Below are 21,364 nucleotides of genomic sequence, written 5' to 3' on the forward strand. Positions count from 1 at the left end.
TTTAAGAGTTATTTATAAAACTGTTCTGACAGATTTATTAATTGTAGTGCAAAATAGTAATAATGTAAACAACTATAGGGAATCTGTTAAAATGTGGAATAGCAGGCAGCCATGAAAAATAATGTTTTGGAAGAATATTCAATGATATGGTGAGATACAGGAAATGTCTTTAAATGAAAAAAGTAGGTTGAAAAATTATTTCAACTGACGACAAGTAAACATTCACATATAAAATCTGGAAGAATAATGCACACACTGTTAATAGTGGTGGTAGGTCTACAGGTAATTTAAATTTTTATCCTTTTCCTTTTGGAAGTTTTCTTTATTTTTCAACAAAACTCTTACTACATTTTGGTTTCAGAGGGGAGAAGGTTATTAAAAAAAAAAGGAAAACAGCATAAATTTTTGTATCCTGGTGCCAAAAATATCCTTCCTCCACCAATATCAGGACTTAATACACTTGTGATAAAAGAAAATCATATCTTTTTAAAGAAAACTTCTGATAACATTTTTATTTGCACAAAAATATATATGGTTTAACTATCAAGTTTCATTTGTAATATATTTTTACTGGTTTATAAATAAAAAGAAAATGTAGAGAAGTTAGTTGTTACGAAATCATTTGTTAGAATCAGGTTGGTTTATTCAGTTTTATTTTTATGAGACTACCTGACCCCTCCCAGAATTCTTGCCTGGGAAATCCCGTGGACAAAAGAGCCTGGCAGGCTACAGCAAGGAGTTGGACACGACTTAGCGACTGAGAACTCACATGCAATATTAAACAGTTTTTGTTTAATTTTGTGAAAGTTCAATTTGTGTTAAAATAGTCACAACTTTGATATTTAAATGCGTGATTTGTATTTATGAAAGCTTTTCTATTCTGACAATGATTGGGGAGGAGTTGGTTAGTGACAGGTTCTGTAAACTTATTCAGGGTTGTGTTTTAACTTACAGGCTTCAGTAACGTATCCCAACCCTGATCCCTTAGAAACACAAGCAGGCGTCCTTGACTTCTATGGACAACGATCATGGCGACAAGGAATACTCAGTAAATAATTTTTCTTTTTTCCTTTTTTGTCAGTTTCGAAAGGCAAGAGATTGCTATCATAATTTTTCCTTTGGCTGCATTAGTATAACAAATTATGTTGAGGTAGAAATACTTGCTTTTTACTCATTCTTTAAAATTGAAGTACAGTTAATTTACAATATTGTGTTTCTGCTGTCCAGTAAAGTGAGTCAGTTATACATATAGGTATATTCAGTCTTTTTTAGATTCTGAACATTTTTTTAAGATTTACTTTTTAGAATGTGTTGTTTCTATCACTGCATCTTAGAGTAACATAGCTAATGATGTGATCAACACATTTGGACATCTGTTGTCTTAAACGAAAGAATTTAGTAAGCCACAGTGGCCAATTTTTAGATTTGACACTTTAAAACATTACTTGTACTACCTTAAAAATAATTTCTCTGCATCTTTCTTGTTTTATACACACTTAATTGGAGCAGTTTCTGTGGCCATTAAACCTAAAGTGTTAAGAAATCATTTACTTTGGGGGAGGATGGATACATGCATACATATGGCTGGGTCCCTTCCATTCACCTGAAACTGTCGCAATATTGTTAACTGGCTCTACCCCAGTGCAGAATACAAAGTTAAAAAGAGAGAGATTATTTACTTTGGTCTCTAGGAAATGTATTCTGTCTCGAGAATGATATTGATACCACTTTTTTTTTGATACCACTTTTGAGGTGGTTGCTTCCACTGAGCAGAAGAGTGTTGAGCTCAGCATCGCTCTGTTCAGAACGGAGGCTGCACCGAGGATTCCATGCGATAGAGCCGCCTCCCAGACTCTTCAGAGTTCTAGAATGTTGGAGAGTCTGAAGTACTTTATAGTCAAGGACTCAAGGAGTGTGCACATCCAATGTCCCTGTGAAGGGTTTGTGTTCAATGAGCTCTCCAAAATGGGCTGTGTCCTCTCTTACACAGGTTTCGATCTTTCGGATCCCGAGAAAGAGAAGGTGGGGATTCTTGCCATTCAGCTGAAGGAGAGAAGTGTTGTTCACTCTGTGAGTTTTCTTTTGTTTTTTCCCAGCACAAACTGTATTTTCAAGGAAAACATGAGATTATTTTTATTGGAATGTTTCACACTTTTAATCTTTCCCAACAGGAAGTAATAATAACTCTTCTGAGCAATGCCGTTGCGCAGTTTAAGAAATACAAGTGTCCAAGAATGAAGAGTCACCTGAGTACGTATCCCTGACATGCCACTACTTCATGGGACTTTTGAGTGATTTCAGACTAGTTTCATACAATCTTTTTTTCCCTTATAGTGGTTCAAATGGGAGAGGAATATTACTATGCAAAGGATTATACCAAAGCTTTGAAGTGAGTCCTGTTCACTATTTTTGTAAGCGTTCTGATTCCCTTGCAGCTAAATGACAACAGAAATTTGTATTGGAGGATTTATTACTTCTGTGTTTATTCCCACTTCTATTAAATACTATTTCTGTGATTTTTTTTTTTTTAATTTCAAGTAATGTCTATTGATACAGTCCTTTTCAGAGTCTTAACAAACCTCACATATATTTAATGTGAAAATACCTGTTGAACTATTTCAGGAAGATTTTTCTGAAGTTTCTATAAAACGAGTAAAGCACTTTCTTTTAGTTTCTCTATGAACTCTTCCTACCCTGCCTTGTGAGCCTGGCTCGGCGTGTCTGACATGTCGTCCTCTATCAGGTTGCTAGATTACGTGATGTGTGATTATCGGAGTGAAGGCTGGTGGACCCTGCTCACGTCTATACTGACCACAGCTCTCAAGTGTTCCTACCTCATGGCCCAGCTGAAAGATTACATCACTTACTCCCTGGAACTCCTTGGCAGAGGTAATGATATCCTTTGAGTAAAATCTGGAATCCTAACAACTGCAGAGCCTCTTTAAGCTTCTTTTAAGTTGGAAGAATAATTCAGTATCAAATATCTGATAGTACTTGAATCACCCGCCGGTCACTTTGCTGAGAGAAGGGGTTTATACTTTAATGGAACTTATTACAGTTGAAGGTCTTACTGTAGTTGAGAAGAACAGATTTCTTCTGCCTTACTTTTCAAATTATGGCATAAAATTTTTCATGTAAGAGTTCAAACTCACATACATAAAGTTTGAGGCTGATTTAGAAAGCTGAGCTGTCAGTTTTCTGGAATTGTGCTTAGCCATCTTAGAAGAGATATTTATCTACAGTATTTTAATACCTGTAGGGAGGGTATTGGGCTTACTTGGGGCTTACCCCCCTAACACCTGTACGGGGTCACAGGCTTACTTGCCTGTCTTGAGGTTCTGATTTTTTCTTCTTCCTTCCTATTAGCTTCAATGCTGAAAGATGACCAGAAATCTCGGATAGAAAAAAACCTCATAAATGTTTTAATGGTAGGTTGGAACTCTTTATATATAAAATCTGTATCTGGATATGTGTATTTTTTTTATAATTAGCTGAACAAATGTTTAACTCCATGTTGGTGCAGAATGAAAGTCCTGATCCTGAACCTGACTGTGATATCTTAGCTGTGAAAACTGCTCAGAAGCTATGGGCGGACCGAATCTCTCTGGCTGGCAGCAATGTTTTCACAATAGGCGTACAGGACTTTGTGCCATTTGGTGGGTAACCAGCATCTTTAGTATTATCTTAGAGAAGTTGCCCATTTTCTAAGAAATAAATAGATTCAGAATAATAAATACAAAGTCAAAGAAAGAATTTTCCAAATAGTCATTTTGTAGATAAACTGATTTATTCTATTTTTTATTTTTTTTACTTTCGCCATCGACATACAAGGATGGTCAGAATTTTACATACTTGGTTTAGATCTTAAAATTTTCTGCTGTGTTCATTCTTAGTTCAGATGTTATTTGAAACACATTTGAAAAGACAATTATTTAAAAGGTTTATGCTTTCCTGTCTAGGCAGGTGTTTTGAAATAAGCTAAAAATAACAAAATGGTTCTTTTTTCTTTAAAATCATATGTCAGTTATATTTCAGGAGCAAGCATGCTTTTAAAATTAAAGAGGTTTTGGAGGTAGAGTTCATTTAAATTTTTTTTAAAGAGTGAACTGCATTTATGTCTGTTGAAATGCTTCAAGTTCAGGAGTCAGTTAGAATAACCAGTAGAGATATTTCCTTTCTGAAGAGCAGATGTAGGTCGGAGAGAAACATGCGTGAGGCTAGCACGTCTGGTGGAGTCTGACTTGGCCTGTTTGTTTTGTTTCTAGTGCAATGCAAAGCTAAGTTCCACGCCCCAAGTTTTCATGTCGATGTTCCTGTGCAGTTTGATGTTTATCTGAAGGCTGATTGTCCACATCCCATTCGGTTTTCTAAACTTTGTATCAGCTTTAATAATCAGGTAATGGTAGCTTTTAATCTTTTTTTTTTACCATGTATGTATTGTATTGTAACTTGCATTAAAGAAAGTAAAATGAACTTAGTGAATTTTAGGTCTTAGTAGGTTTCTCACTAACAAGTGTTTGATAAAGTCTATCTAAAAATAAGTGTATTTATAATTTTCAACTTCTGTTTCCGCAATGCAAGTTTTACAGTTTTCCTATTCTAATTTTTGTTTTCACTTCCTGCCTAGGAAACCTATGAACTTTGTCTGTACATAGAGAAAAGTTTTATAATATGTAACTTGAATTTCAAGATATATTCAGGATGAATGTGATCAGATTTTCAAAATCATTTGTTTTATTCTAACATTAGTATTAGCTTTTCATTATAAAACTATTATCTTTTTTATTTTAAAAAATGAAAATTGAATAGATGGATATAAAGTAAATATGTAAATGTGCTCTTCCAGTTTCATTCCTTTGGGGGCATCACAGTTAACTTCACAAGTAGTAGAAACATCATATGGCGCCCATATATAAGCAGCTTTTTTTCTACAGAATTGGGATAGTATATTTCTCACATTTGAACATTTTTGTAGTGTGATGTAGGCTAGTGCTTGAGTACATTCTGTTTCAGTTTTAAGTCCACTTCTAATTTTCTGGTGACCCAGAAAGTATGTTGAGCTGTTAACCAGCACGCATTTATTGAGAGTTTCCATATTCTGAGCATCGTGGCGAACCTGAGAAAGTTCAGTGTGTGTCAGCCCCATTAAAACAAGCATTTTGAGAGCAAGAGCAGGAGCAAGCCTGGGTCACTTGAAGATTAGTATCTTTTATTCAACTACAAACCATTACCCAAGGATTCCTTCTGATTAATTGGAGAATCTTAAAGCAAGAGCATGAAATTAATGTGTAAGAAACATAAACCATGATCCTCACTCTTGTGTTTTTCAGGAATACAACCAGTTCTGTGTAATTGAAGAATCATCCAGAGCAAATGACGTTTTAGAAAATTTGACTCAAGGCAAGATGTGTTTAGTTCCTGGTAAAACAAGGAAGTTTTTATTTAAGTTTGTTGCAAAAACTGAAGATGTAGGAAAGAAAATTGAGGTTAGTTATAAAATGTGTTTAAAAAATATTTTAAATGATATAAGTAATAATGAATATACATCAGAAAGAATTTCAATAATACTTAGGTTTATTAAGTTAAAAATGAAAATCTTCCATTTGAATTTACCAAGGGAAATCATTCATTACAGTTTTTTGATAGATTTCCTTTCAGTGAGAATATATTATACATAATATTTGGTAGTTGGCTTTAAATTGCTAGATAGTGTTGTGTTAGACATCACTTCCTGTTAACACATGAGACCAATTTATTTTTAATGCCTGTATAATCAATTGAGGAATTTTAAACTATATATATCATGTATATCTGTGTATATATTTCTGTAATGTGGGCTTCCAGGTGGCACATAGGTAAACCATCCACCTTCAACGCAGGAGATGTAGAAGACCTGGGTTTGATCCCTGAGTCAGGAAGATCCCCTGGAGGAGGAAATGGCAACCCACTCCAGTATTCTCGCCTGGGAAATTCCATGGACGGAGGAGTCCGGCGGGCTACAGTCCATGGAGTCAGAAAGAGTCAGATACAACTGAGTGACTGAGCACAAGCGTTCTATAATGTAGCAATTATATTTGGTAAAATAGGACATAATTCACACTAAGGTGTGATACCATTTTGATGTTTAAACATTGCTAATTGCATCTTTTTAAAAAGATAGGTACTTTAAAGGATTCATTTAATGTAGATAATTAAAATGTCTTTCAGAAATATATGATGAAACTCATTTTTATTGAGCATAAACTTTGGAGCCAAACTCCACGGCTTTCAGTTCCCGCTCTCCAGCTTACCTGTTTGTGGCCCTGGGCAGTTACTTGACCGCTTTTATCACCGTTTATTCATCTGTAAAGTGGGGATAATAGCATTACCTCCCTCTTAGTGTTTCATGAGGATTAAATCAGTTAGTGTAAATTTCCTGAAACAGTGATTAGGACGGGGTGAGCTTCTCAGGAGGTGTTGCTTCCCCATGGCTGCAGTGGGACAGGTAAGCTAATCTGAACTTGGGACCGTTTCTAAGACAGAAATAGACAGCACCCCCGGGATTCCCATAGCAATTTTTGTGAATCTGTTTATTATATAATCTGTAAACCAGTATCTAGAGTTTTTGCTTATTCATTTAAAAAAATTCTTCTTGACTTTGACTAAACCCCTAGTGTCATGTTTTAATTTTTTACAAGATACCTAAGGAAGTTTTTAAAAAATTTTTACAAGACACCTAAGGAAGCCTACCAGATGCAAGTCAAAATTAACAATGCTGTTGAATATATTTGTCAATAGATTTAGTGGAAAGGACCTTTATTCAGTTAGTAAAGCATTTCCTTGCTTGTACGGTCGATGTCATCAGGAAAAGTCCGCGTGGAACTAGGAGTTAGGTTAGGAGGAGGTGAGTGGTTACCGGGACATTCGTTAATTTCACCCAGCAGCCACTGCTTGCGTGTCTGTCCCTCGGGCACCACCCGGGTGCTGCGGTAACAGTGCTGCGCGGTCATGTCTCGGCTGGAGAGTCGGCTTGTTGTCCTCGTGTGACGGGGAAGAGGTTGAAACCTGGCGCAGGGTTGCTAGCCAGTGTCCCGGCCGACGGAAGCCCGGGAGCGGGCTCTCCCAGCCGGCGTTTCGACCTACGGGTCACGTCGCGGGTCCCAGGGATGCCACAGCCCAGCAGCCCACCACTCTGAGACTTCCTGGGAAGGGATGGTGACAAACTACACGAGGTGGAATTTCTGACAGACCTCCTCCTCGCAGATCACATCCATGGATCTGGTTCTGGGCAGCGAGGCGGGCAGGTGTGTGGTCCTGAACTGGCAGGGAGGAGGCGGGGACGCCGCGTCCGCCCAGGAGGCCCTGCAGGCCTCGCGCTCGTTCAAACGAAGACCCAGGCTCCCCGACAGCGAGGTCCACTGGGACAGCATCGTGATCCAGGCGAGCACCATGTGAGTCGGGCCGCCGGCCGCTGGTGGAAGGTCATCTCACTTCTTTGAATACTTTGTTGTTGTTGTTGTTTTTCATCAGTTACTCAGCTAGCATTTTTTTCCCCAAAGGATCATTTCCAGAGTTCCAAACATCTCGGTCCATCTGCGACACGATCCCCCTGCCCTGACTAACGAAATGTACTGTTTGATTGTGACCGTTCAATCCCATGAGAAGACCCCGATCAGAGACGTGAAGCTCACTGCTGGTTTAAAACCTGGTAAACTTTTCTTTTCAAAATTTCATCTGTGTTGATCCAACACAAAATAAGCATCACAGTATTAACTTCAGGAAATCTGTTTTAAAAATGGTTATGATCGAGTGCTCTCTCTGCAGTGTTGATTTGCAGGACAGCATTTGAATCTTCTGTATTTTTTATTTTATTTTATTTTTGAATCTTCTGTATGTTTTTAATGTCAGCATTTTGTACTTTCAGGACAGGATGCCAATTTAACTCAGAAAACGCATGTGACTCTTCATGGGACAGAACTGTGTGACGAGTCTTACCCAGCTCTGCTCACTGACATTCCCGTCGGGGACTTACAGCCCGGGGAACAGGTGAACTCGGCCAGCCAGGACTGGAGAGGAAATGAGTTAGGTTGTAATGTTAAATGTGGAGTGGGTTTTAGACAGCTTTAGCGCATTTTAACAGCACATCCCGAGACTAAACAAGTCATTTAACTAATGCTCATTTTATACACATATTTCACATATTTCAGTTCAGTTCAGTCGGTCAGTCTGACTCTTTGCGACCCCTTGGACTGCATGCAGCACGCCAGGCCTCCCTGTCTATCACCAACTCCTGGAGCTTGCTCAAACTCATGTCCATTGAGTCGGTGATGCCATCCAGTGTCATCCTCTGTCATCCCCTTCTCCTCCCACCTTCAATCTTTCCCAGCAGTAGGGTCTTTTCAAATGAGTCAGTTCTTTGCATCAGGTGGCCAAAGAATTGGCGTTTCGGCTACAGCATCAGTCCTTCCAATGAATATTCGGGACTGAATTCCTTTAGAATTGACTGGTTTGATCTCCTTGCAGTTCAACAGACTCTCAAGCGTCTTCTCCAACACCATAGTTCAAAAGCATCAGTTCTTCAGCACCCAGCTTTCTTTATAGTCCAACTGTCACATCCATGCACGACTACTGGAAAAGTCATAGCTTTGACTAGATGGACCTTTGTTGACAAAGTAATGTCTCTGCTTTTTAATACACTGTCTAGGTTGCTGGTAGCTTTTCTTCCAAGGAGCAAGTATCTTTTAATTTCATGGTTACAGTCACCATCTGCAGTGATTTTGGAGCCCAAAAAAATGAAGTCTGTCACTGTTTCCCCATCTTTTTGCCATGAAGTAATGGGATCGGATGCCATGGTCTTAGTTTTCTGGATGTTGAGTTTTAAGCCAACTTTTTCACTCTCCTCTTTCACTTTAATCAAGAGGCTCTTTAGTTCCTCTTCACTTTCTGCCATAAGAGTGGTGTCACATATTTAAATGTATAAAATATCTTCAGCAGTTTTTATACAAGGGGTTTTATAACAGATGATCCTAATATAGGAAATCCATTGCCTGGTAAAAGAACTAAATAACATAAACTTTATAACTTCGTGAGAGAATCTTTCAGTCAACTTTTATTTCCAAAGCAAACACAGAGTTCACGAGAAGTTGAGAATGATAATAGAAAAAAAGATGGTGTGATAATGACCCCACCCTTAGACTGTGGCAGGAACAGCTGTAAAAAAGTGTTCAGGTGTTTTCCCAGTTAGTGCAGTAAACTCTGGAAGGTGGGAGCATTATCCTAGAATATATATCAGGAGGCAGTCTCTGTAATATTAATTAAAATACTTGTATGTTGTTGCAGCTGGAGAAAACGTTATACTTTCGCTGTGGAACAGTGGGCTCAAGAATGTTTCTTGTGTATGTTTCTTACCTGATCAATACAACTATTGAAGGAAAAGAAATTGTTTGCAAGTGTCACAAGGTACTTTTTTCATGGCGACTTTGAGAAATATCATATGTGGAGTGTTTTTCTGTTTTGTGTTATTTTAGTTAACCTGTGAAATGAGCAGCTTAGGTGATCATAGTGTCCTCCCAGCCCAACAGAGGAGGAGACCCAGAGATCTGGGGGTTTGTAGTTTGATCACTGCAGAGAATCTGGGCTCTGGGCTCTTTTAAAAGTCACTGGGAAGCAAAGATAAATAAAAGCCCATTGTTTTGTGAACAGACCCTTGCAGAGGAGATGGAACAGGTGGGTTAAGCGTCCAGACTCCAGGGTCAGATTCTGTTCAGCTTCTGCCTCTGTCACCTGCTAGCTTTGTGGACCACCACCCCCCCCGCCTCCCGCACCGCCCATCTAAAAGCAGCAGTAGCACTGACATCTGTTTTCTTGAGTTACTGTGAGCATTACGGTACATGTACAGTGATTATAAGGGGCTTTCCAGGTGGCTCAGTGGCAGAGAAGCCACCTGCCAACGCAAGAGGCACAGGAGAGTAGATCCCTGGGTCGGGAAGATCCCCTAGAGGAAGAAATGGCAGCCCACTGCAGTGTTCTTGCCTGGACCGTCTCACAGACCGAGAAGCCTGCCGGGCCACAGTTCACAGGGTTGCAAAGAGTCAGACACGACCGAGCACACACGGTGATGCTGTCATGTCACATCATTGCTGTTATCATCATCCTCGTTCTAGTCACCTTGAGTCAGAGTGAAGTAAGGACTTAGATAGAAGACCCAGATTCTGGGCCTCATACCACTAGCTTCATGGCTTAAGGCCAATTGCTAAACCTTTAACTTTTGGGTCCTCTTCTGTGAAATGGTGGTGACGCCTGCCCTGCCCACTGTTGCTGGATCCTGCCATAAATAATGTGTGAGAAAGCACTCTGCAGGGTGAGCTGTTACACAGCCATAGATACCTTGTTAGAAATGTTAACTTGGACTCTCTACACAGGTTTTTACAAATATTGTCTAAGGGAAAGGTCCTAGTTTTGTCATATTTAAGTTGGGATTCTTTATTGATCAGTAATCGATTTGTGTTCTGTAATTTTCTTTTGTTAAGACTAAGAAAAGCCATCGATGTGCCCTTTCCATTTCCTTGCAGGATGAAACTGTAACAATAGAAACGGTCTTCCCATTTGATGTTGCAGTTAAATTTGTTTCTACAAAGGTATGTCCTGGGAAGCATATTGGAAATCACTTAGCTGATAGAAATTAACAGAAAAAAGGAAATGGGTCAGTGTACTTCCTGACAGACCTTTGTCTCCACCTGCACCAGTTCGAGCCCTTGGAAAGGGTTTATGCGGACATCCCCTTCCTGCTCATGACTGACCTGCTGAGTGCCTCCCCCTGGGCCCTCACCATCGTCTCCAGTGAGCTGCAGCTTGCTCCCTCCATGACCGCCGTGGACCAGCTGGAGTCCCAGGTGGACAGAGGTGCGAGCGTGGGTCACCCCCTTCACTAGCAGAAAACAGTGGGGGGACAGTTAGCGTCATTTACAATTGACCTTGTTTTAAAGGATCAGGTTCCCGATACTCTATAAAACATGACTAAGAAATGTACTTGAAAATACAGTACTTTTTCCTGTTTGGATTTTTAATAGATTGTTTTTTTCTAATTCGTTTTTAATTGAATTTTACTACTGTTTATAGTTTGAAATGGGAAACGGTGTTTATCAAAGAAACTTTGGAAAACAGAAAAGTAGACAAATTTTCTAAATCATCCAACTATAAACAGTTTATAGAGGAGATAATACCTTTCTGGTTCAGGGTACTTTAGGCTTTCTTGTATTTCTTAAAAGGAATAAAAACTAGTTTGAATGTTAGCCCAAGCAAAATTGGGCTCAACTGGATTATAAGGGCAAATATTGTGAGGGAAAAAAATCACGATGTAGTGTTAAGACCAAACGTGTGTGGGTTGCTCAGTCGTGTTGGACTGTTTGCGACCCCATGGACTATAGCCCTCCAGGCTCCTCTGTCCATGGAATTTTCCAGGCAAGGATACTGGAGTGGGTAGCCATGCCTTTCACCATGGGATCTTCCCGACCCAGGGATCGAACCTGGGTCTCCTGCATTTCACGCAGATTCTTTACCATCTGAACCACCAGGGAATCCCAAGACCAAATATAATCAGGTTATTTTAGTTGCTCTGGTTGTCTGTCTTCCTTGAAAAAGTCATTTAACCTCTCCAAGTCTCTATAGATGATATACAAAAAATTGATAAGGTGTCCTTTTTTGTTACATTACGTGGATGTAAAACCCTCTGGTTATAGATGAGATGGTTGTGGAGGATTATAAAGTCTCTGTCTTGCAGTTGTCTTGCAGACTGGAGAGAGCGCCAGTGAGTGCTTCTGTCTCCGATGCCCGTCGTTTGGAAATGTTGAAGGCGGAGTAGCAACGGGGCATTATATTGTCTCCTGGAAGAGGTAAGACTGTGTCCGCCCTGCCTTTTCTCCGTTATTTGCGTCATTTTCGTGCCTTTATTGTGCGTCACTGTCGGTTATAGTTGAGAGCTTCTGCCAGCCTGTAGAACAGGCTAGAAGCTACATGCTGCCACTGACCATTTGTCAAAAACACAGATTGATAAGGATAACTTTTGTTCATATTTGTTACAGTTTGTGATCTATATACTGATGAGATTTTAGCCAAATTCTGATGACAGGACCAGTGAAAGCATTAGGAGAAACTGCCCTCGTTTGCAGTCAGTAGGACTGTTTGCACAGAAAACCCAAGGGGATCGACAGATTATTAGAATTATAGTTTCAGCAAGACTGCTGTGGATATAGCATCAGTATACAAAAATCAGTTGGATTTCTATATATCAATAATAAACCTCAAGGCAAAGTACTTTTAAAACAGGTATCATTTATGTAATAGCGAAATGATGAGAAACATATCTAGTAGAAGATATATATTACCTTTATGGAAAAAGTTATAAAAATTTAAAACATTCAAGGAAGACCTAAAGAAATGGGAGAAGTACAAAAGTACAAAGAACTTGGATAAGATTTAATATAAATTGTCGATTCAGTGTAATTTCCTTCAAGATCTCAGCAGCTTGTTTTGTTTCTGTGGAACTTGACACTCTCAGATCTAAAATTTGTAGAGAGGTCAATTGTCAGTAATTGTCAGAATTCCTCAGAAGAGGTACAGCTAGGCAAGAGTACTTAGCCATTCAGATGCTAAGACTTTTTATAAAGCTACAGTGGTCATCACTATGGTGTGGGCTCAGGGAGATGTATAAATAAACCAGTGGAACAGAAGAGCGCATCTAGAAATTGTTCCACAGATCCACATAGAGAAATTACGTTTCATAGCGGTAGCATTGTTATCACTGGGGGGAGGATGAACTGTTTTATAATTGGTGGTAAACAACTGAGTGTTGACTTGGGGAGAAAATGGGATATCTGTTGTGCATTGTATATGAAAATTAATTTCAGATTTATTGAAGTTCTCCTTGTAAAAAGCAAAACTTTACTACTTTTAGGAGAAAAACAAGAATCATTTTATGACTTTGGTGTAGGGAAGAATTTCTTTAAATAAGACACTAGAAGTATGAGCCTCTAAAATTGATGAATTCGATTTCTTAAAAGTAAGTTTTTCAGTTCATTAGAAAATGCCATGAAGAATGTGAAAAGACAGTACAAAGTGGGGAAAGCTACGTACAACATCTGAAATGAACAAAGGATTCAAATTCAGATCAAGAACTTTTTCAGATCATTAAAAAGAAACATCTAAACCAAAAGTTGAGAAAAATACTTGAGTAGGCATAGTGATCAGGAGAAGCTGAATGGTCAGTAAACACAGGGGAAAGAAGGTCAGCCTTACAAATAATCTGAGATTTGTGTACTCCCACTGCTTGGCAAAAATAAAGAGGTTTAACAATGCAAAGTTTGTCACGAGGGGAAGTACAATTATAACGCTGCTCTGGAAATCTGCTTGGCAATACCTGGTAAGCTGATGACTATACCATGCAGTCCTAGAAAAGATTCAAATATACAGGAAGGGGACATGGGTGGGAATGTTCATAGCAGCACTGTTTATAATGAAAAATGAGAAACAACCTAAATGCCCACCAACAAGAAGTTAGGTAAGTTGTGGCACAGCTGTATGGTGGAGTATTATGTATCAGTGAAAATGAAGGAACCAGAGCTACAGCTACCAGCCTGTTAGTGTTAAATGAAACAAAGCAGCTACATATGTTCAGGATGTGAACAAATTGTGCAGAATTGGGAAACATGTAAAACATATGCTTCCTAGGCTGTGTGTATAATTTGGAAAAGCATAAAGAAATAACCCAGAAATGATGGATGCCAAATTCAAGCTAGTAGGTACTTTTGGAGCGGAGGGTTGGACAGAGCTTCAGCCCTGTCGTTATGTTCTCTTAGACTAGGAGGTGGATACATGGCATTTCATGTGTTATTTTCTTGTGTGGCTTAATTATTTTATAAATCTTAAAACTAAGTATTAAAAATAAGAAAGAAAAAATAATTTTCTTAAGAAAAATTAGCTTGTCTTTCTTTCCACACTCCTGAACTTACCATGTTGATGTTTAGCTCAGTTCACATTTGTAGGCATTAAAACTGTTTTGGAGGCACCGTTTGGCTGACTCTGTCGTGTCACCGTAATACCGTAAAGATGCATCTGTCTGAAGAGTGAGCGGTTGGCTGTGTTTGCCCGTGGCGTTTGCTCAGTAGTGTTTTGCGCTTTTGAAACAGTGCCACCTGTTTCAGCAGGTGCCACCTCTGCACACAGGCTCTTCCCACGGGTTGTCAGAGAGTTGCCAGCTGCCCCTGTGGGTCCCACCCTGACTGTCCTGCAGGAAAAGTATCAGACCGTTTCATAGCGTTACTCACTCTGTCTCAGTAGTGTTGGAATGCCACTGTGTCGGCTGATAGTGAAGTATTTTTAGGTCTTCAGTCTCTCCTGCACATCCCCAGCGCCGTCATAGCGCGTGTCCAGTGGCCTGGCCCCTCTTAAAAGTAAGTTTTTCAGTTCATTAGAAAATGCCATGAAGAATGTGAAAAGACAGTACAAAGTGGGGAAAGCTACGTACAACATCTGAAATGAACAAAGGATTCAAATTCAGATCAAGAACTTTTTCAGATCATTAAAAAGAAACATCTAAACCAAAAGTTGAGAAAAATACTTGAGTAGGCATAGTGTGGGTCGGTCCCTCACACTGGGACGGTCCCCAGTGTGAGGAGGCGGCATGTCCTCACTAACACCACCCTGCTGCCGACTGAGGCCGTGTTGCTACCGGAACGCTGGGTTAGATGGTGTGCCGTGTGGTGCAGTTGGCTTACGTTCTGACGCGAGTCCTGACTTCATCACTGAGACCAAACAGCAGCTCGTTCTTTGGAAGTTCTCAAAAGTGGGATTGGAAAAGCTCCTGCTTCACAAACTCCTTCCATTAACCCTTTAGAAAAGGGGTCATTTGTATTTGCTTTGTAGTGAGTTGGTTGAATGCCCCTGTTCCCTGGTTTTGACGCATTTACTTCTTGCGTGAAACGTGGACTTAAGTGGCTTCTCTTCTGCTATAGGACTTCAGCCATGGACAGCGTCCCCGTCATCAGCACCGTCATCACCCTGCCCCACGTGATCGTGGAAAACATCCCTCTCCACGTGAACGCAGGTGACCCCACTCACATTTTATTTGAACTAAGGAATCCAATGAGAATATTTATTTTAGCTTCTAAGATTTTTTCCTAACTTTCCCCATTACGAGAAATGCCTGCTATTTACAAAAAGGAGATTGTGACCAGTCTTGTTTTATCTATACCTCTACACACCCCTCCTGCCCTCGTCATTTTGAAGCAAGTTCCAGGATGTTACTTCATCTATAGAGATTTCAGTATGCATCTTTAACATCACTGGCTATTTTTCTAAACATAATTACAGAGTCATTATGATAACTTTAAAAATTAGCAATAATTTTGCATTATGATAAAATTCCTGTGTTGAAATTGCCCTAGCTGACTCTGAATGTTCTTCATAGTTTGTTATAAGGCCTTTGCATTGCTGTTGATTGGCATCTGGTGTCTGGACTCTTAAACTCCCTAGGCAGGCAGGCAGCCTCTCCCCTACTGCACTGCCTCTACTCCACCACCAGCTCATCTACCACCCTCACCGCCCCCCTCATTTCCTTGATGTTCATTTGTTGCAGAAACTGTCCTTCTCCTGTAAAACTGCTTACAGTCTGGATTTGCTGACTTGCATTGTGTCATTTTTAAGTATTTCTCTGCCCCTATAAATTAGTAGCTAGATCTGTGCGTGTGTGCACACCCAGTCATGTCTTCGTGACCCCATGGACTATAGCCCGCCAGGCTCCTCTGTCCATGGGATTTCCCAGGCAAGAATGCTGGAGCAGGTTGCCATTTCCTCTTCCAGGGGATCTTCCCAACCCAGGAATCAAACCTGTGTCTCCTGCATTGCAAGCAGATTCTTTACCACTGTGCCACCTGGGAATCCCAGTTAGATCTCTAGTCTTGATCAAATTCAGGTTAAAAGTTTTGACAAAAATACATCATAGTTTCCACCAAGGGGCCCATAATGTCTGTCATCCCTTCTTGAGCCATTATTGATATTTAGGGAAATTTTTTGTAGGCTTAAGAAATTATTCCTAAAAGGTAATTCAGCTCTTGGTAGCCGAGACCCTTTCTGAGCCAAATCAGTTGTAGAAGGTCTTTGATTCTTCTTAGCCTGCTTTATCATAGCCCTGTGGCTATTTTCCAATCAGAGAATTTTCTTATTTAACAATAATGCAGTGCTGTCATTAATTTAAACAATTTCATGTCTATGGAATGAAATTTATTTACAAAAGGAACCCGTGAATGGTGAGCTTTGTTGTTTTTTTTTAACCAAGAGAAATGTCACCTCTGCAGATCTGCCGTCGTTCGGGCGTGTCAGAGAGTCGCTCCCAGTCAGGTATCACCTGCAGAATAAGACGGACTTAGTTCAAGATGTGGAGATTTCCGTGGAGCCCAGCGATGCCTTCATGTTCTCAGGGCTTAAACAGGTACAGGTTGTATCTGACGGGGTTGCTTGTGAAGACACAGGAGTATGGCCAGAAAGTGGAGAGCTGTCAGAAATGAATTGACAAGTCTGACTGTGGTCCCTCTTGTTTTGGTAGTGGTGAATCTTAAGTCGCTTTTGAAGATTAATTACAACTTGCTGTAGAAGTGGGTTAAATGGGCCACCCTTTCCATATTGAGATCACGTATAGAGGTTCTTTCTCCATATTAAATAAGAGTTCACAAATCCTTGGACAATAAGAGAATCCCTGAAAATTTTTAAACATTCCTTTTATTGCTAAGGAGTTTGTGCGTGTATCTTTTGAGACCTTTTGAAGTATAACTGCACAGATTAAAAGCCTAATTCGCTTCTAAACTATCAGTATAATTTTTTAGAGATTTTGATCCTGCATAGAATATCTGTGTTACGTGTAGGCACAGTTTTGTATCTACATAGAAAAATTCATGATTCAGATGCTTTGCTTCATCTATTCATATCAGAGGTGAAAAAGTTCATCAGATTTTTGGGTGGAACATACTCCCAGGCAAAACCATGTTTTCAGTAAGAATACTGTCCTGTGTCAATGTAGCAACAGAAACACACCTCAGTGGTCAGCACATGCTTTTTATTATTAATAATAAGGGTGTAATTAGAGCGCAAACTTATAATAACGCCAAGCAGTATTCACCCTGAGTCAGCCATCTGACTGGCATATCCTGAGTGCGGTGTTTGCTGTTAAATGAGTGTAGAATTACACGTGAAGTGTACAATAGGTCTGTACATGGATATAGATTTATAATATTACTATATACCAACTATAATGTTGGCTGTAATATGTTGGTTCACACACACATATATTATCTCTGACGCATCACATACCTTTATGTACTCACTTGCAAATGAGTAAGCTTTTCTTGATTGTCCTGATCTCTTTCACGTATTGACTTAAAAAATAATTAAAGTACCGAAAATCTTACCAGGTGGTGCACTTTCCTGAAGTACACACATCTTTTTTTCGCCCTGAAGTTACTTACCTTACCAGAAAGGTAAAATCCCTAAGACAAAACACAGGAAACAACCAGCTCCTCTCACGGCGATGTAATGTTTACAGAGATGCTCCTCTACACGTTATCCCATCCGCACTGTGGCTGTAACCTGCCTGGTCTGAGACACGGAAAGAGCTGAGCTGTCTAGTGTTTGCGTTGTTAAGCCAGTACAGACTGCCTCTGCATGTTGGTAGAAGCTGAGAAACCATGCACATATCTGTATTACATGTTACCTGCGTGGTTCTGGCCTCGTTAATTCAGCCCTACATTTTGGTGTCTGTCTGGAAGATGTATGAATAGGAGAGGGTGCGAATATTTCTCCAAAAAGACTTAAGTGTCTGATCATTTGCCAGAATTCAACAGGTAACAGCATGTAGCTGTTGCAGGTTTATTTGATACATGGATTTGTTTATCTTTTTCTGTCACTTCTGTGATACAGATTCGATTACGTATCCTCCCCGGCACGGAACAGGAGATGTTATATAACTTCTACCCTCTGATGGCTGGGTACCAGCAGCTGCCGTCTCTCAACATCAACTTGCTCAGGTTTCCCAACTTCACAAATCAACTGCTCAGGCGCTTCATCCCAACCAGTATTTTTGTAAAGGTGAGGCTTAGACATTTTCTGCTTTTTATTGTCTTGGAAACAAAGGCAAGTAGATGTTTTTTCATGTCAGTCAGTTCAGTCGCTCAGTTGTGTCCGATTCTTTGTGATCCCATGGACTGCAGCACGCCAGGCTTCCCTGCCCATCACCAACTTCCGGAGCTTGCTCAAACTCATATCCATTGAGTCAGTGATGCCATCCAGCCATCTCATCCTCTGTCGTCCCCTTCTCTTCCCACTTTCAGTCTTTCCCAGGATCAGGGTCTTTTCAAATGGGTCGGTTCTTCTCATCAGGTGGCCAAAGTATTGGAATTTCAGCTTCAGCATCAGTCCTTCCAATGAATATTCAGGACTGATTTCCTTTAGGATGGACTGGTTGGATCTCGTTGCTGTCCAAGGGACTCTCAAGAGTCTTCTCCAACACCACAGTTTTTTCACGTAAACTTCACTAAATAGTATTTTGAGACTAGCAATGTTAGTATTTTGACTGTTACTACATAAATTCGGCAGTCTTGCTATTTGTTTCTTATTAAGTTATTATCAATTTTTTATTTTCTGTTTTATAGGTTTTTTTTTAGATCTAATTTTAAAGATTTTTATTCCTTTGGGCAAATTAAGATTTATCTTGATGGCATCCTTAAACATGTGTTTCCTTTGGCTTAGTAAAATATATTTCTAACTTGTTTTTCTTTTAAAATTTTTTTATTTTATTTTATAATTTATTTTTTAGAAATATTTTTAAATTGTAGTTAATTTGTAACTAGTTTTTAATCAAAATGGATTAATTTTCTGAATACAGTTCCTGAACTTTTCTGATTCTAATAACTATGTAATGCTACTAGATTTGGATCTTTTCTAAAAATGATCACCAGTCAGAAACTATACTCTGGTTTAATGTTTTTATTTTTTTAAACAGTGATATGATTTCCAGGTTTCTGTTCTTTGATTGACGTAGTCTTTCATTCATTCCATTCCTGCATTGAACTTCAGTTGCCTTACTCACACATGCATGCATGCGTATCTACATGTATGAAGCCTCCCAGCAACAGAACAGAGCAGGAGAGCCCCTTCACTGCCTCAGGGAACCCCCAGAATCGTCTGCTTAAATCACAGCCGCCGACCTGTGGTGCTGCAGTTCTAACGCTGGTCTGTTGCCTCTCCTTCTCTCTGTCTGCTGAAGTCCATCAGCGTCATAAGGTCATTTGCAGGAATCTCATTCTTTTAACTACTTGATGACTCTCTGGGGTGTCGCTGACTTGTCAGAAACTTTACACCTAAAAGCAGTCACGATATCTTTTATTCACTCTTAGCTGTTCCTCTTCCGATGTCATGTTTCAAATTTTTCCAGTTAGTGAGCTTCGAGAAAGGGGCATTCTGTGCTTACCCGCCACTTCAGTCCTCGCAGTATTTGTAGTTCCGCACCGTAGAGTTCATGATGCATCACTCTTTCCCAAACAGGAGAAGGGGAGCCCTTGAGTCCCAAGGAGCTTGCTGGCAGCGCAGGTTTGTGGCCCGCTTGGAGCCCGGGACACAGGCTGAGCACGAGAGGGAGGCTAAAGCTTTCCCACTCGAGCGGGAGTGGGGGCTAGGCGCCCTGTCGCACGCGGTACACTGCCGGGTGGGTGGCGGCTGCAGGTTAGGGGGCGAGGGGACTCCACGGGCAGAGGATGTGATGCGCTGGTGAGCTTGCCGCTAGGAACAGAGGGAACGGGCCGCACGGAAGCTGCGAGGTCGCCGTCCCCAGGCTCCTGTGGCGAGAGAAAGTGGGGGGAAGGAGACAGATGGGAACTTGCATACGTCTATTCTGTGTCCGTGACACAGTTCCAAATACTTGCAGACCCTCTCCAGTTAACAGCGCTTCTGTGGTCATTCTCACCTTGCACACCCTCCCTGTTTTCCCCTCCGAAGCCACAGGGCCGGCTCATGGATGACGCCTCCATCGCGGCCGCGTGAGATTCGGGATGGGCCTCAGCTGTTCTCACGGAGAAACTGGACAGAACTGTGTGATTGTTTCCTGGTGAGCTGTACTTGATCATGGTACAGGTTAATCTTTTCTACTTTTTAATGGATGTTACACCAACTCTTCAGAGGAAGTCATGCTAAAATATTAGGAAAATCTCTTCTAGTTTGACTAATAAATATTTGAAATCTGTCAGCGTGATGTGAAAGGGTGTTAGCCCTTTGTTTTTGTTGAAAGTCGTCGTATGGACGCAGGCGTCTTCACAGTAAGGGGGTTTGTATGTGCAGTAGCCAAGGAAAGTTAATTCTCCGAAATACGCCAGGACAAGGGGAGCCATGCACCAGTATCTCCCCCGGAAAGCTTGGAATCCCCGTGGGTGTCTTTAAGAGCTGGCTAAACCAGAGATAGAATAGAATAAACCTGTTCTCATGCATCTAACTTGTGCTCAGAGTCCATACACAGGAACAAGAGAGCAGTCACATGACTGACAGAGACAACTTCCAAAAAGTTTTCATGAAAGCAGTGTAAGATGTCTAAAAAAATATAACCTTTGCTTACCACCAAAACATTTCAGATCGGTTCCACTTGCTTGATTCATTTATGAAGCAGGTACGTCAACAAGATCCTCACCTGTCAGGATCTGAACTGTGAGACGCTAAACATAATCTCCTAAACTGAAAGTTTTAGAGAAAGATGCATGGTCTAAATCTAAAGGTCTACAGCTTTTAGTTATGTCATGCAGGTTGAAAAGAACTGTTTAAAACTTTTGAAAATTCATGTACATAAAAAAAAATATTGTGAAAATCCTCTGTTAAAATATCTTAATTTAAAACTCCCCCGATTCCAGAAATTTTTATTATTTAAAAGCACAGGAGTTGTCAAAAGGAAAAGAATGATGTAAATAAATAGCTTTCTCTTTGAGACCTGCTTGTATGTATCTTTTATTTATTTTGAGCTTGTTGGATGGCTGCTCTGTGGAGCGGCTTTTGCTGGGAAACACCGTTGCAGGGGGGTGTGTTCTGCAGCCAGGGGCCGTGATGGGCTGGGGGGTCTGAGTTCGTCCCCGCTGCTCAGGGGGAGACCACGGGAGCTTGTCGGATTGTCCCGGGGCCACGTCCCAGCTCTGGTGGTCTTGTTCACATTGCCCTTTGTGTATCTCGTCTTCTCACCTGGGAGACATGGGTGATGTGATGATAATACCCTCTGAGACGCATGTTATGAGGATGATAAAAATTAAAGACACAGAGGGACTGTAAACAAAAATGCCATGAAGTAATGTTTTCTCTGTGCTGTTTT

General features: G+C 40.4%; 1 protein-coding gene across 4 annotated transcripts in view; it reads left to right on the forward strand.

Annotated features, from left to right (window-relative positions):
• TRAPPC11 (trafficking protein particle complex subunit 11) overlaps positions 1–20,989 on the forward strand; it is a 36,225-nt gene extending 15,236 nt beyond the window's left edge. For 3 of the 4 annotated variants that reach the window (XM_065947071.1, XM_065947069.1, XM_065947073.1), the window contains 20 exons: positions 955–1,048; positions 1,991–2,070; positions 2,172–2,250; positions 2,335–2,389; positions 2,744–2,889; positions 3,367–3,428; positions 3,524–3,656; positions 4,266–4,396; positions 5,331–5,486; positions 7,243–7,430; positions 7,539–7,687; positions 7,904–8,025; positions 9,319–9,438; positions 10,551–10,616; positions 10,725–10,881; positions 11,759–11,870; positions 14,988–15,079; positions 16,329–16,462; positions 17,944–18,111; positions 20,017–20,989. In XM_065947071.1, the coding sequence (XP_065803143.1) occupies positions 955–1,048; positions 1,991–2,070; positions 2,172–2,250; positions 2,335–2,389; positions 2,744–2,889; positions 3,367–3,428; positions 3,524–3,656; positions 4,266–4,396; positions 5,331–5,486; positions 7,243–7,430; positions 7,539–7,687; positions 7,904–8,025; positions 9,319–9,438; positions 10,551–10,616; positions 10,725–10,881; positions 11,759–11,870; positions 14,988–15,079; positions 16,329–16,462; positions 17,944–18,111; positions 20,017–20,061 (2,289 nt within the window). In that variant the 3' untranslated portion in view covers positions 20,062–20,989. The remainder of the gene's footprint in view (positions 1–954; positions 1,049–1,990; positions 2,071–2,171; positions 2,251–2,334; positions 2,390–2,743; positions 2,890–3,366; positions 3,429–3,523; positions 3,657–4,265; positions 4,397–5,330; positions 5,487–7,242; positions 7,431–7,538; positions 7,688–7,903; positions 8,026–9,318; positions 9,439–10,550; positions 10,617–10,724; positions 10,882–11,758; positions 11,871–14,987; positions 15,080–16,328; positions 16,463–17,943; positions 18,112–20,016) is intronic. The other variant, XM_065947072.1, reaches the window with a different exon arrangement.
• The last annotated feature ends 375 nt before the right edge of the window (positions 20,990–21,364 follow it).

The sequence above is a fragment of the Muntiacus reevesi genome, chromosome 10 (assembly GCF_963930625.1).
Source record: "Muntiacus reevesi chromosome 10, mMunRee1.1, whole genome shotgun sequence".
In the NCBI taxonomy this organism is placed as follows: Eukaryota; Metazoa; Chordata; class Mammalia; order Artiodactyla; family Cervidae; genus Muntiacus; species Muntiacus reevesi.